The sequence below is a fragment of the Eutrema salsugineum genome, unplaced genomic scaffold (genome assembly GCF_000478725.1).
Source record: "Eutrema salsugineum unplaced genomic scaffold, Eutsalg1_0 scaffold_13, whole genome shotgun sequence".
In the NCBI taxonomy this organism is placed as follows: Eukaryota; Viridiplantae; Streptophyta; class Magnoliopsida; order Brassicales; family Brassicaceae; genus Eutrema; species Eutrema salsugineum.
In genome coordinates, this window is record NW_006256885.1 from 9,086,557 (window position 1) to 9,100,975 (window position 14,419).

The 14,419-nt window shown below is 36.5% G+C and overlaps 5 protein-coding genes across 8 annotated transcripts; 4 read left to right on the top strand and 1 right to left on the bottom strand.

The window, feature by feature from the left end:
* Nucleotides 1-107: 107 nt before the first annotated feature.
* LOC18023563 (40S ribosomal protein S19-1) lies at nucleotides 108-1,567 on the top strand. Its single transcript, XM_006408387.2, has 4 exons — nucleotides 108-324; nucleotides 864-954; nucleotides 1,040-1,223; nucleotides 1,315-1,567. Exons 1-4 carry the CDS (start codon nucleotides 241-243, stop codon nucleotides 1,385-1,387), a joined length of 432 nt encoding a protein of 143 aa, XP_006408450.1. The 5' UTR covers nucleotides 108-240; the 3' UTR covers nucleotides 1,388-1,567.
* Nucleotides 1,568-1,830: 263 nt separating this feature from the next.
* LOC18023564 (protein WVD2-like 4) lies at nucleotides 1,831-4,247 on the bottom strand. Its single transcript, XM_006408388.2, has 8 exons — nucleotides 3,376-4,247; nucleotides 3,255-3,300; nucleotides 3,002-3,094; nucleotides 2,800-2,919; nucleotides 2,464-2,562; nucleotides 2,260-2,319; nucleotides 2,084-2,178; nucleotides 1,831-1,981 (listed from the first exon to the last, which is right to left on the bottom strand). Exons 1-8 carry the CDS (start codon nucleotides 4,245-4,247, stop codon nucleotides 1,873-1,875), a joined length of 1,494 nt encoding a protein of 497 aa, XP_006408451.1. The 3' UTR covers nucleotides 1,831-1,872.
* Nucleotides 4,248-5,249: 1,002 nt separating this feature from the next.
* On the top strand, nucleotides 5,250-6,007 carry LOC18023565 (iron-sulfur cluster assembly protein 2). Its single transcript, XM_006408389.2, is given in 4 exon segments — nucleotides 5,250-5,463; nucleotides 5,575-5,629; nucleotides 5,858-5,958; nucleotides 5,961-6,007. Coding segments are annotated over 4 exon segments (417 nt in total).
* A 1,876-nt stretch (nucleotides 6,008-7,883) lies between these two features.
* On the top strand, nucleotides 7,884-8,872 carry LOC18023566. Its single transcript, XM_006408390.2, is given in 2 exon segments — nucleotides 7,884-8,819; nucleotides 8,822-8,872. Coding segments are annotated over 2 exon segments (987 nt in total).
* A 1,481-nt stretch (nucleotides 8,873-10,353) lies between these two features.
* LOC18023567 (probable galacturonosyltransferase 13) lies at nucleotides 10,354-14,042 on the top strand. Of its 4 annotated transcripts, none has more exons than XM_024159333.1 (6): nucleotides 10,354-10,953; nucleotides 11,535-11,581; nucleotides 11,727-11,885; nucleotides 11,972-12,562; nucleotides 12,912-13,214; nucleotides 13,311-14,042. In XM_024159333.1, the coding sequence occupies exons 1-6, from the start codon at nucleotides 10,743-10,745 to the stop codon at nucleotides 13,590-13,592; spliced, it is 1,593 nt and encodes a 530-aa protein (XP_024015101.1). In that variant the 5' UTR covers nucleotides 10,354-10,742; the 3' UTR covers nucleotides 13,593-14,042. The 4 variants fall into 4 exon arrangements, with proteins under 4 accessions (XP_024015101.1, XP_024015102.1, XP_006408454.1 ...); XM_024159334.1 differs by having other exon boundaries at nucleotides 11,730-11,885; XM_006408391.2 differs by having other exon boundaries at nucleotides 10,355-10,953; nucleotides 11,526-11,581.
* The last annotated feature ends 377 nt before the right edge of the window (nucleotides 14,043-14,419 follow it).

A 14,419-nucleotide genomic window follows, 5' to 3' on the forward strand; every position in this document is an offset into this window, starting at 1 on the left:
TTTGGCCCATTATTGAGCTGGCCTGTATGAGTAAATTGGGCCTAATCAATATAATTCCCAGAACGGGTCGGGTTTAAGACCCGGATGGGAGAAAACCCTAAAGCGAAACTAATAATGAGCATATATATAGACATTGCAATTGGTGATTGGAAACCCTAGCGTTTGCGGAGAGACGAAGAGATTCAGCTTGCGTTGGGCAAAACCCCAGACGAAGATCAGAGCTTTCTTAATCTCTTAGCTATGGCGACTGGTAAAACTGTGAAGGACGTCTCCCCTCATGACTTTGTGAAGGCTTACGCTTCTCATCTCAAGCGATCTGGGAAGGTTAGTTGCTTAGTGCTCTTCTTTCGTGTGTAATTAGGAGAATTATAAGTTTATTTTAGCTGTTTTTAATGCGGAAATGAGAATGGTTGCGGAAATGAGAATACTTTTTCACATGTCTGTTTTCTGTTTGTTCGCGATGTGGTCTTCTGTTCTGTGTGTTATTGTTATAATTTGTGTTGTGTTGAGGTCTTGCAATGCCTTCAATAATTCTCATACAATCTGCCTAAAGCTACTGAAGAACAAAGCTAAACTGTCAATGTTTGTCATTGTTTATACACAAATTTATCTTTCTTGTTGTGTTTCTATAGTGTCTATTTGATCAGTTGATTGAAACTCAAGTTCCAATGTTTGTAATTGGTCGTCGTGTCATCACCTATTCGCTTAATATTTCCATTGAATTCATTGAGAACAATAATTAAAGCTCATGCTCCACATTTTGCCATTATTGACTGACATCTATAATCGTTTGATGTTTCTTGATTGCTTTTTTTTCTTCTTTTCTTAGGACTCTTAACTTAATGTCTATTGTTTTGCTTCAGATCGAGCTTCCAACATGGACAGACATTGTGAAGACCGGTAAGTTGAAAGAGCTTGCCCCATATGATCCAGATTGGTACTACATCCGAGCTGGTAAGCTCTCCATTTTCCTCTTGTCTCTTTATCTCTCGACTCATATAAAGTCATATTCTGACTGTTGTACTCGGTTATATTGCAGCATCTATGGCAAGGAAGGTTTACCTGAGGGGAGGTCTTGGTGTCGGTGCTTTCCGTAGAATCTATGGTGGGAGCAAGAGAAACGGTAGTCGCCCACCACACTTCTGCAAAAGCAGCGGTGGAATTGCCCGCCACATCCTCCAGCAGTTGGAGACGATGAACATTGTTGAGATTGACACCAAAGGGTAAATATAACTAAGTTTTCTGTTAAAAAAATCCCCTTCTCTTTCTATCTTATGACAAGATACTGATGGTTTTTGTTTTTGTTTAATTCAGAGGAAGAAGAATCACTTCCAGTGGGCAACGGGATTTGGACCAGGTTGCTGGACGTATTGCTGTGGAACCCTGAAGATCTGAATGTTGTTTTTAGTTCTTCTTCTACTTTTGATGCCAATGTGCTGTTTTTAGTGTTTATCTTTTCTCTTAAGAACTATTTCATTGCTCAAGACTGCACTCATAATGTTCAGAAATTTTTCATATTTCGTTGGTGGCTTTGGACATCTAAATCTTATCTTCTTCTTCCGTTTTTTTTTTTTCTGTCTGTCACCGATGTATTAAAAGAAAGAACAAAATAAAAAGCAACTAATTATACCTAACAGACGATTTAATAGAATTCAAAATTATTGTTCACTTTAATTCAGTTCATAACATGGTTTAACGAGGCCTGCATTCTGTTCTTGATTTTTTCTCAATTTTGTGCGTGGCTTACGACATTTAAATCTAACATGAAAATTGTTTCTTATTTATCTGATTTATTTGAAGTTCAACAAAATTCAATCATTTAGGTAGGTGCAATGCAAGAAGCATATTACTCTTATGTTGTATTACAAGAGGTTAAACATCACTATTAAAAATGTAAAGGGTGCCATTATGCATGAGTCCGCTTCTATGTTGTGGTAGGTTAAACTTGGGATCTCGAGGGATGGTCGGGTGCTTGTTAGACCTTCAATAGCAAATGAAACAACAAATAAATGATCTGCCTGATAATATTTTCATCAATCAATCCAGAAGAAAGCTAAATCCAACACTGTTTTTTAATTTTTACCTTCTGGGGATAAATGGTCGATCAAAGTACGGCATTGGTTGTGCCTTCGGGATCAAATTTTTCCTCAGCCTTCGCAACTCTTCTTCTTCTGCTAGCTGCATAATCCATAAACTTGGTGTCATATTTTCATAGTCCAAAGACTAATGATTTCATAACAAGCAAATAGAGTCTCTTACCTTTCGCAGCCGTTCTCTCTCTGCTTTGTATTGCTCTATCAGGTTTATTTTCTCAGCAACCTGGTACAGAATGAAACAATGCTGGTTTAATTAAGAATTCATGATCCAGAGCCAGCTTGAAAGACATGAGAACGAAGACTCTGCGTATGCAGATTAGATTTCAGAAACTGAAACATGCACAACTCTCGACCGAGGTCTTTTTACCTGGTAATCAAATTCAGCACGTTCTACTGCTCGAATGTCTGAATGGAGCTTCAAGTCTACTGGTATAGTGATATCCTTCACATGAGGCTTAACAAGACTCTGAAACAGAGAACAACATTGGAATGGTTAATTAACCTTCTGCAAAAGCTTTTCTTACTTAATGCACAATATCATCTACTCAGGAAGTTTGACCAAGAAATAGTAAGATAGATTACAACTTTACTACAACCTTTTTTAAGTAAATTTCACCAAACTACATCAATATCAAAACAATTCTATAAATGATCTGGTATAATAGAACTTGATCTTAATATAAAGCGAAAAGGATGTTCTCACCTCAGGTTCATCAGTTGTCCAGGGAAGACCTTGAGCTATGGGGATTCTCTGTTTTTCTTCCTCCATCGTCATTTCTTGTAGCTTCTTTGCAAACTCTTCTTCTTTCATTCGCCCACGTTCCTGTGCAGATGTAGATAGATCACGAATCTATTCAATCATACCCCGAATAATGTTTTCTTAATTTGATCAGCCAAGTTAATACCTCAGTTCTCAGTTTGAATGGCTTCGGTGAAGTGACCTTCATCTGCTTCTTCTTCGATCTTCTACTTCCCATTGAAGCGGAGGAATCCAAGCTCTGTTATAAATAAATAAAATGTCAAACTTATCACTAAATCAACCATACAGGGAGAGATATTGCAAGATAATCACTAAGAGACTAAATAAAATCAGATGCTGCATATACATGAAAGCTAAGGAAACAAAACAAAGTAAAGTCACGCATCCTACACACATACATTTCTTCTGCTCCTCCGGGCACCATTTGAGTTGAGACTTGAAACACTGTAACAAGACAAAATAACTGATTATGCGTACTATCAATGGCTAATAGTTTGATGAAATCTTTTTTTTGGATACCTGTTGTCCCATGATGAAGAAACTGGCGCATGAGGTCGGGCTAGTCCAAGATTGGTTGCTGTTAAGACCAAATCAGATGGAGAAAATGAAGAACTCCATGTGACTTGTTCTGTCTCAGCTTCTGGACACTTAGGCTGCTCCAAACTCATCCCAGGCAATTCCCATTTCAGAGCTTTCTTGATCTTATCCTCCGTTTGGTTTCCTTCTTCCTTATATGTTGCCTTTGCAAACGGGAAGCAAGTAAGCTTCTCGAATGCTTTAACGAGATGCATCACTTTGCCATATTCAGGGAGACTCCTTCTCGCTTCTTCAAGTACCTTTTCCCTTCTCCTCTTCATCGAAGAAACCCCTATTTCATCAGTTTCATCGGATTCTCCGATTTCAACTTCATCTCCTTCCTCCACATTCTGGCTGGATTCTCCAATTTCTACTTCCGACTCGCTTCGAGTTTTGAAGAACTCTTCCTGTGAGGCCCGTAGAGTTTCATATGCAACACACACACATTTCTTCAAGTTCCCTTTAGTCTTAGATCCACACTTACAGTCAATCTCTGCAACCATAGGTGCTGAATCTCTCTTCTCCTTCCTCGAATTCTTCTTCACCACCACAAATTTCCTCTCTCTAATGCGATTTCGTGGAGAGAACACCGCCTGACTAGGATTAAGCTTAGATTTCGGATTCTTCTGAGCAGGTTTACTCGACTTGGTAGACTTGATGAGCGGAGAGTCGGAGATTCTCGCTGGACTCTCGTGTGAGACGTTAGGGTTCGAATTCTCTGAGGATCTCGAAATCTCTTGAGCCTTCGATTCGAACCTGATCGAATCCATCACTGGAGTCTCAGGTTTAGCATTCTTCAAATTCGTCGACTCCATCGAGGATACGAATCGAGGAATAATTCGCGAATCAGTGAATCAAAACGAACGAACCAAAAAAAAAAAAAGAAGAAGAAGAAGGAGATTCGCTCGAAATCCACAGAAACGCGAAATTAGGGTTTACTTTTGGAGTGAGTGATGCAAAACGGTAAGGAAGAAGGGAGAGCAGAGGAGGAAATTGGGGGGCAAAATCTGACCGTTGCGACTTCTTTGGAGGCGCAATTTGTAACGGCTCCTCATTTAACTGGATTTTTCGTAATTACTACGAATTAATTGCTTATTTTTTTCAAATTTTTGTTTAATACCTGCCTGGAGTGAAATATATGAATGTCGTCAATTGGGTCACGATCATGGAATGGAATGATTATCCAAAACGACAACGGTTTATTTTCTAACCAAACATGGGGTTATGTTGGCAGAAATGTAGATTGAGAGAATAAACAAATTTTGCCTGGATTTTGAAGCATCTTTATTTTCAAGTTTGTCTTGTAGGTTCCACCTTACATAGTATCATGCACATATATATTAGGTCCAAAAAGGGGTTGCGTTCTATATCATATAGGCTAATTGGGAAAGATTTGTTGTCAGATAGAATATTGAATATTGCATGAAAATGTTTTTTTTTTTTTCTATAACATCTGCTTTATTGAAAATTAAGAAAAAGTTGCACAATCATTATGAGAAATTACATATGGAACATAGAAATGAAAGAGAAATACAGAATCCTGCATGTGAAATGTTTTGCATGTAAATATTAAATAATAATTGAAACAAAAAAAACATAAAAATTGGAAAAAGTTAGTTACAATTTGCATTATTTCCGCAAATTAAGTCGGGAAAGGGAGGGATATGTATCCACATTATTATTCAGGAAAAGAAAAAAAACCTTAATTAATTGATAGGTTTTGCCGAGAGAGAAAAAAGAGAAGGAGATGCTGAGGCAAACTGCAAAAAAAAGCTTATCTAAGGCTAAGGCCTTGTAGAGGATTGGGGGGTCGAAGAATGTACCACGAGAATGTGATAGACCACTTTGAAAACCCTAGGAACGTCGGGTCCTTGAACAGGGACGACCTTAACGTTGGCACATGATTGGTTGGGTCTCCTTCCTGCGGTGATCTGATGAGCCTCCAAATTAAGGTCGATGATTCCGGTCAGATCACTGACACTCGATTCAAGACCTTTGGCTGTGGCGCTGCTATCGCCTCTTCTTCCCTCGGTATTCACTTTTATTTTTCACACTCTTTTTTCTCAATTCCGTGAGAATCAGTGTGGAATGTTAGCTTGTGATTCAGAGTCTTTCTTCTTTTTAATCTTTTCCCTTTATTAGCTTCTGAATGGATCAAGGGCAAAACGATTGAGGAAGTTTTGACCATTAAGAACGCGTAAGTTCCCTTTTTTTCCTTTGGTTATTATTTTTCTTTAATATATGACAAAGCTCTCTTAGACATTAACAAGATCTAAGCTAGTTGGTATCTCTAACTCTCCTTCGCTTCTTAGGATGATGTCTTAATCATATGATATTTTGTTAGCTAGCTAGGCACATAGAAAATTTTGATAACACCATGGATGAGTGCTATGTTTCAGTACAATACTAGGCTGTAATTTTCCAGGGAAATAGCAAAGCATCTTCGGTTGCCACCCGTCAAGCTGCATTGCAGTATGCTTGCGGAGGACGCCATCAAATCCGCCGTCAAAAACTTAAAGGAGAAGCAGCAAAGGCTAGTAGTACTGCTGCAGCAGGAGAAACCGCCGTGGCCTGATTGTGCTGCTGATGATGATGAATTAGAGCTTCCAAGGAGTGGTGTGTTTGGTTGTTTTAGGTTTTTTAATTTCTACTGTTTAATCAAGTGCTTTTGAATAATTAGTACTTGGATGTCTATTACTATATATTGTCCCAGGTGAGAAGTAACTCTTCTTTTGCATTGTGATTTCCTGTTTTAGTGTTTTGTGGAATAATTGCAGTGAGTTTGGTTCTTTAAGGGGGTGTTATTCAATCAGGTTTTTTAATAGAATTGAAATTCAACCATAATTCATTGTTATTCAACTAATGATTCTAAATGATGTTTGAAAATATAATGTTATTGAATTTTTTCATTGTAAATCATGTTGAGGAGATTTTAAAGTTTATTGTTATTCAATGAAGATTTTAAATCTTTTACAAAAATCCAATGTTATTCAAAACTAAATGACTTTTAAAATCTTTGTATATTAAGTCATTTCAAATCAGTTCTAATAGATTTTTATGAGTAAATTATTAGAATCAAAATCCAATGTATATTGCAGAGATTTTAAAATCTAAACAAATGAATCTATAAAACTGATATCAAATTTTAAATCTAAAAGATTATAAAACCTAGAAAACTCATTTTAAATTCATGATTGAATAACACCCCCTAAATCATCTTATATTAGTCACGGCTAAGCAAAATGTGTTGAGATTATGATATATAATACTACAAATTATGAAATAGGATTTAATACAAACCAATAGAATCAAATAGAATCAAGCCACCAAATTACTGTTGTAACTTCTGAGATAAAATATCATAATCACTGGGGTAGTTTTTTTTGTTTGGCACCCTACTCCAAAAATTAGGGCTGGGCAAAATATCCGTCATATTTGATTCGATCCGTTATTTGTCTTGATTTGATCCAAAAAATCCGGATATCCATAATTTTATGGAGCAAAACAAATTCAATATCCGTTAAAAACGGAGCAAATCATAAATACTTAAAAAAATTAAGACGGATATCCGCTCCGCTCCGGTATAAATATATATATGTATATATAGATAGATAATAATTCATATAAAGTGTATAATTATTATATATAAATGTAATTTTTGTGAGTTTTTGTTTATAATTTGATTATTATAAATATTAAAACTTAATAAGTTAAGAAAAAAAAATTTTTAAGAAAATATTGTCATTTTTAGCTAAATTTTGAATTTTTTTTGAATTTTTATTTTAAATATATTATTATTTAAATATTTTTATAGGGCGGATCGGATATCCGGCAAATATTCAAATTTTTTGTGAATATTTAGAAAACGAATATCCGAATAATTGCGAAACGGATACGGATCGGAAAAATGATTATCCGGACGGAACGGAGCGAATCACAGATATCCCAAAAACCAGGATATCCGCTCTGTCCCCACCCCTACCAAAAATATGTATATGCTAAACCTGGTCTGTGTGAACTTGAAAGCCTTGCCACATCAGTAACCATATGCCACGTCGGACCATCGAGCTACAAACAAAAGTTCTCGTTCGCTTCTTCTTATTTACAGAAATACCCCTTTCTTCCTTCCCTCCCTTCTCAGCGCGTGCTTATTGATCTCTCTGTTTCTACTTTCGCTCTTGCTTGCCCTCGCTCTCTCTCATTCTCTTCTCATTTCCCCAGAAATCTACCAAAAAATCCAATTTTTTCGTTTGATTTCGTAGTTTCTTCCGATTAACTCAGAGAATCAGGTATCTTTCTTGCCAACATTTACTCCTCCCTCTGTCTCCGCCTTTTTCTTTTGCGTTTTCTCGGGAAAGTGACGGAAAATCGATTCTTTTAGCTAAGTCCTTGCTCATTTTTAAGGTGATTCTCTTCGAAAATCATCTCTGGCTCCTACAAGCTTGGCTTCAATGGATGATCATCAAGAATTCGAGAAACCCATCTTCGAATTACGCCATAAGAAGTTTCGAAGCACTCGATTTTTGATATATAGCGAGAAGAAGAATCGTTTAGGAGAATCGATGAATCAATACGAAGAGATATCTTGCTACTACGGATTGAGGGAAAACCCGAAGAAAACCCAGAAATCTCCACTCGATGATCGATTGGGTACACGGGCGAGTAATAAGAAGCGTTTGATTCGATGCGAAGAATGTGGGAAAGGGTTTCGATATGAGAAATGTCTGACGAAACATCGCAAAGGGATGCATTCGTTGAATCAGAAGAAGAGCGATTATGAAGAATCTATGATCAGAAGTGCTGATCTCTTGTGTTGCTTCAGTGATGTACAGAGGAGAAAGAGATCGAAAAGAGTTTCCAGGTACAAGAAGATTCCTCGATTCTCTGTTTCTTCTTCGTCTTCTGTTTCTGAGTATGATGGAGAGTTATTAGAAGTCGCCGAGTCTCTGATTCTGTTGTCTAAGAGTGTTGAAGCTCTGGTTTCGAATCCAGGGCTAAATCTGAGAGAATTTGAAGACGGGTTTTTGGGTAATGAGCAGAAACTAGTTGGGAAATCCCCTGCCGCAGATGGGTCTTTGAGTACTGAATCTGATGGAAATCCGAAAGAGCTTTTGGGGTTCTTGGGAGACAACAAGGCCGATGAATCGTGCCAGGTAGGAGCAGGAAGGTTTAGAGCAGAAGCTGGATTGGAGAGAGTGAGCTTGGTATATAGGCCTGGACTGATTTTGCAAAACGCTAAAACGGATATCCAACAGAAACTTGACGGCCAAGAAACAAATTCAGGAGATGAGGGCACTGAGCATCGGTGCAGGCTCTGTGACAGGGTTTTCTTGACTTATCAAGCTCTCGGTGGTCATCAGACTTTCCACAGGATGAGGAACAAGCCTGAAAAGTCAAAAGCAAGAGATGCAGAGAAGAATCAGTAGAAGCTGAATCTTAGAATCGCTTAGTGAGATTCGATCTGAATGTTTCTATGGTTACTGGTGGAATATTTGAGCTCAAGTATTGAACAAGGTAATCTCTCCCTCACTGTCTTTCTCTGATGGAGTTTTGGAATTTTGTGTTAAAACTCTATTCTCGTTGTCTTGTGAATTGTATGTAACATTCGTATAGACTTTGCTTTTTGAGTCCTTAGTTTCAAAGTTGTACAGTTCCCTTGTACCCGTGTTCTTTTTTTCCGGGAAAGTGATGAGAAAAAAAAAAACAAAAAATCAGACCTGTTTTCCTTTCTTGTTTCTCGAAATATTGAAATGGTTCTTTCAAATCTTTTCCCTCTAGTTTCTCATAAGCTTTAAGATCTTGAAACGTCAATGAGAAACCAAAATCGTGATAATCAGATGCAATTCCAATTAAAATAGCCAAAATTTTGAGTTTTTTTTTTTTAATAAAGACCAAATTTTTGAGTTTAGTGTTTGTTCTTTACCCCCAAAAAAAAAAAAAACAATTGATTTTCAGATCGTAATTAATCAGTTGGAAAATACAGTTTCGTTTAAATTATAATATTTTCTTGACCGTATCACATCGTGTCGGTTGGTCTTTGGCTTCAAATAATAATTTTTTGCTGTAAAAGAAAAACAAATCAAATTATAACTAGGCGAATGTACATTATAAATTAAATGCAATAATTTAACCAAAAATGAAATGAAATAAAAACTTATTTGCGTATATTAAACCAAATGATAAATGGATTTCTTGTCACAAATGACTACGACAAAATATTCCTACGAAAATTTCTGATTATCTTTAGAAATATTGGTGACATGGTGAAATAAATTAGACTATCATAATCATATACTTTTCTTCTTCTTTTCCGGCCACTTATTTCCCATCTTTTATAAAACCAGCTGTTAAAAATGATCTTTTCGTTTTTTTTTTCTTCCAGTTTTATTAAAGCAGATCAATTAGAATTTAGAATTTAAAAAATTCGAACCTAATTAATTATAACAATATTAATAATCATATTAATTTATATCACAAATTTTGAAAAAGGTCGTGACGAGATAAATTTTTCCAATAATTAATCTATTTAAGAAATACGGAGGAGTTTGTCTATTTGTCTTCCAACTGTGGAAAAAGAATTTCTTTTAATAAACTGTATTTTTTATCCTCCTGTTTTTTTTTTCTATCAAAATTAGATGGTTAAATAAGAATAATCAAGAGAAAAGATGCAAAAAGCAAAATTATTGTTTGGGCATGAAAGTCGGAAGAAACCTATAATTAGCTTTACACAGAAATCCTAAACTCAAGGTCAAGACACTAATCCCCATAGAGAAATCCAATTAAGTCTTTTAATTCATTTATATTTGAGATCTTAAAATTAATTACGATTCTTTTTTTTTTCCCCTTTTTTTTTTCTTTGGGGATTCGGTGTATATTGAATTTAATTTTTAGATCCACCAGCGAAATCACTTGGGAATTTTTTGTCTCTTCTCTCATTTGTCTTCTTCTTTGACAAGCTCATTGATTTGTATTTGATCCGTGAGAATATATCTGGTTGTAACACGAATTTGAGGAAAACCCATTTGTATTCTCGTCTCGAATTGCTTAAATCAATCAACAGAGAGACGGCGGGAATCTCAAATTCGGATCATTTCTGGTTTGTCGGAAATCTAAATGCGGTCTGCGAGAAGACCACAAGGAAGAAGAAGAAGAAGTCAAATATCGTCGGATTTGGGAGGCTAGATCGAGAATCGGGGAAGCAATCGGGAATCGCTTGGGGAGGTGATGTTGTTTGGTTGGGGATTGGGTGGAATTAGGGTTTTATCCGATTCGATCGACCTGAAAACCACTGTGGGGCTGCACGTTCAAGGATGCAGCTTCACATATCGCCTAGCATGAGAAGCATCACGATTTCGAGCAGCAATGAGTTTATTGATTTGATGAAGATCAAAGTCGCAGCTCGTCACATCTCTTACCGAACTCTCTTCCACACAATCTTAATCCTCGCTTTCTTGCTGCCTTTCGTCTTCATCCTAACCGCTGTTGTTACCCTTGAAGGTGTCAACAAGTGCTCCTCCATTGGTAAAACCCCCTTTTTTTTTCTTTCCTTCAGTCATTCTCGATTCTGTGTGATTTGTTGATGGGCGCTGCTTTAGTTCGGATCTCGACATAATATTTAGTAACTAGCACCTATCTGAGATTGGTATTTTTCTTGAATCTAAGCATTGTCACAAGCATCTGTTTGGATGCAATGGTTAAGCCAACAAACTTTCGGCAATTTGAAAATTTTCTTGTTTGGTATCCACAAATGAATCTCTTAAGCGTCTCAAAGGGAGCCAATTGAGTTTCAATTGTGTACTAGTATGATGCTTCGAGCTCAGATTTTCGTAACTATAGTGGCATCTTGGAAAATTCCCTTGTTTTGTTTGTGTGGAGTTGAAATTTCCAAAAAAAAGAAAATTTATCAATCGCGGTTTTAATAGATCAGAAGCAATTGCTGACAAAACGAATCTTGAAGCTCCTCATTTTTCGCTTATCCTTCATATGTTTAGCTTTGCAACCCAAAATCCCGTCTTGTATATCTATCTAATACTTTTGCTCATGTGATGAGCTCATGAAATTTTCTTGTCCTTTTTTACTTATTTATACTTCAGATTGTTTAGGGAGGCGGTTAGGACCACGTCTTCTTGGTAGGATAGATGATTCAGAGGTGAGTGATTGCTTCATTTCAGATTATAAAAAGTTACAAGATGGATTTCTCTGTATCATTTACCTTAAAAAGTTACAAGATGGATTTCTCTGTATCATTTACCTTAAGTTGGATTTTTTTTTTCTCTCTCACGTTTCTGTTGCAGCAGAGATTAGTTAGAGACTTTTACAAAATTCTAAACGAAGTAAGCACTCAAGAAATTCCAGATGGTTTAAAGCTTCCAGATTCTTTTAGTCAACTTGTTTCAGATATGAAGAACAACCACTACGATGCGAAAACATTTTCACTCGTGCTTCGAGCCATGGTACATTCTCCAATCTGAAATTGATTCTTAATTGTAGATTCGTTATCCGAAATGTTTTTTGTGATTTGGGTATTCTCTTTGAACAGATAGAGAAGTTTGAAAGGGATATAAGGGAATCTAAATTTGCGGAACTTATGAACAAACACTTTGCAGCAAGCTCTGTTCCGAAAGGAATTCACTGTCTCTCTTTAAGACTAACCGATGAATATTCCTCCAATGCTCATGCTCGGAGACAGCTTCCTTCCCCGGAGTTTCTCCCTCTTCTCTCAGATAACGCTTATCACCATTTTGTTCTAGCTACAGACAATATCTTGGCTGCATCGGTTGTCGTCTCATCCGCTGTTCAATCATCTTCAAAACCTGAGAAAATTGTCTTCCATGTTATCACAGACAAGAAAACCTATGCGGGTATGCATTCTTGGTTTGCGCTTAATTCTGTCGCTCCTGCCATCGTTGAAGTCAAAAGTGTTCATCAGTTCGACTGGTTAACAAGAGAGAATGTTCCGGTTCTCGAAGCTGTGGAAAGCCATAACGGTATCCGAAATTATTACCATGGGAATCATATCGCTGGTGCAAACCTCAGCGAAACAACTCCTCGGACATTTGCTTCGAAATTGCAATCAAGAAGTCCCAAATACATATCTTTGCTCAACCATCTTAGAATATATCTACCAGAGGTACAACATTTCTGCTCTTTTAATTTCAAAGTTTCGCCTTTTTCGTCTATATGGAGTGTGGCTTACTGTTGTCTAGTATAAAATTTATGTCCTTTCAATTTCAAATTTTCTCCTTTTTTTATCCTAGTGAAGCGTGGCTTATTGTCTAGGTTTCAGAATTTAGCCTTTTCCTCTCTAAATGAAGTGTGGCAGGGCGACAGTCTTCTTTTTTTTACTGAACAGTTTTTTTTTTTCTTTAGAACAGCTAAGTGTGGCTTACTGTCTAGGATCACAGTTTCTGTCCTTTTAATAGAAAAATCCGGATTGAGAACATGAATGTAATGTTTGCTTGTTTCGCCTTTTTGAACAGCTTTTTCCGAACTTAGACAAGGTAGTGTTCTTAGATGATGATATAGTGATTCAGCGAGATTTATCTCCGCTTTGGGATATTGACCTTAACGGGAAGGTTAATGGAGCTGTGGAGACTTGTCGAGGAGAAGACCAATGGGTTATGTCAAAGCGTCTTAGGAACTACTTCAATTTCTCTCACCCGCTCATTGCAAAGCATTTGGATCCCGAAGAATGTGCTTGGGCTTATGGAATGAATATCTTCGATCTTCGGACTTGGAGGAAGACAAATATCAGAGAAACCTATCATTCTTGGCTTAAAGAGGTAAAATATTGAAGAAGCGTGCAATGTTTTTGAGTTTTATGATTCGAAAATTGGCAAATACTTGATTTTGCTTTCTGGTTTTTGTCTGATGTGCAGAATCTGAAGTCGAATCTAACAATGTGGAAACTTGGGACACTGCCTCCAGCTCTAATTGCATTCAAAGGTCATGTTCAGGCAATAGATTCGTCTTGGCATATGCTTGGATTAGGTTACCAAAGCAAGACCAACTTAGAAAATGTGAAGAAGGCTGCAGTGATTCACTACAATGGCCAATCAAAGCCGTGGCTCGAGATAGGTTTTGAGCATCTCAGGCCATTCTGGACAAAATATGTTAACTACACCAATGATTTCATTAAGAATTGTCATATCTTGGAATAGCAAACAGAAAGCTCACAGATAATCTTGAAGCAGACTAGAGAATTCGCGGGTTCTGCAGATTTTACTCGGATTTTAGCTGGACAATGAAACCAGTTGCAGAGCTGCAGGAGAAAGAGAAAGAGAGAGAAAGATTCATTCTTCTGTAAAAATAGAAGGTACCCTTTTTGAGATTCTTTTGGTTTCGATTAAAGATTCCAAATGCTTGGATGTGTTATAAGAACAAGAAAGGTTTATGGACAGCCAGAAAGAAATTGGATTTTGGTTATGATCAGACAAGACCAAGGAACAACAACACTGTTGCGTTTACTCCACACGTACTTTTTCTTTTTAATTTCGGTTTCTTAAGTTTTGATAGTTAAATTTCACTTTTTTTTTTTTACTTATTGATATAGTCTTTAGGGATTTTATATGGACATTATTGCTTTGTTAAGTTCCCTATTTGTTCAATCATGCGACTTTTCTTGAAACATAGCACTTTTCTTTGTTTTTGGTTAGATTCAGTTTACTTATCTCCCTGTCCTCCTATCCCTCTCTAACTTGATGTAACTGTTGAGATAAGATATCTGATTAAATTATGACATCAATGACATCACATATTAATTCTGCACAACATATGGTTCACTCGAATCGAACTATTGAGGTAAAATGGTAAATACCACAATAATTTATATTTGGATATTTATTTAGCGCCTTTTGTAAGAATCTTACAAGTAGAAAATAGTAATCACCATCAATCGTATGATGATGACTTGAATTTTTTTTTTTTTTAATGAAAATGAAACATATAAAAATTGGCAAGGGTAAATAAATTTAGTAAGAATGATTAT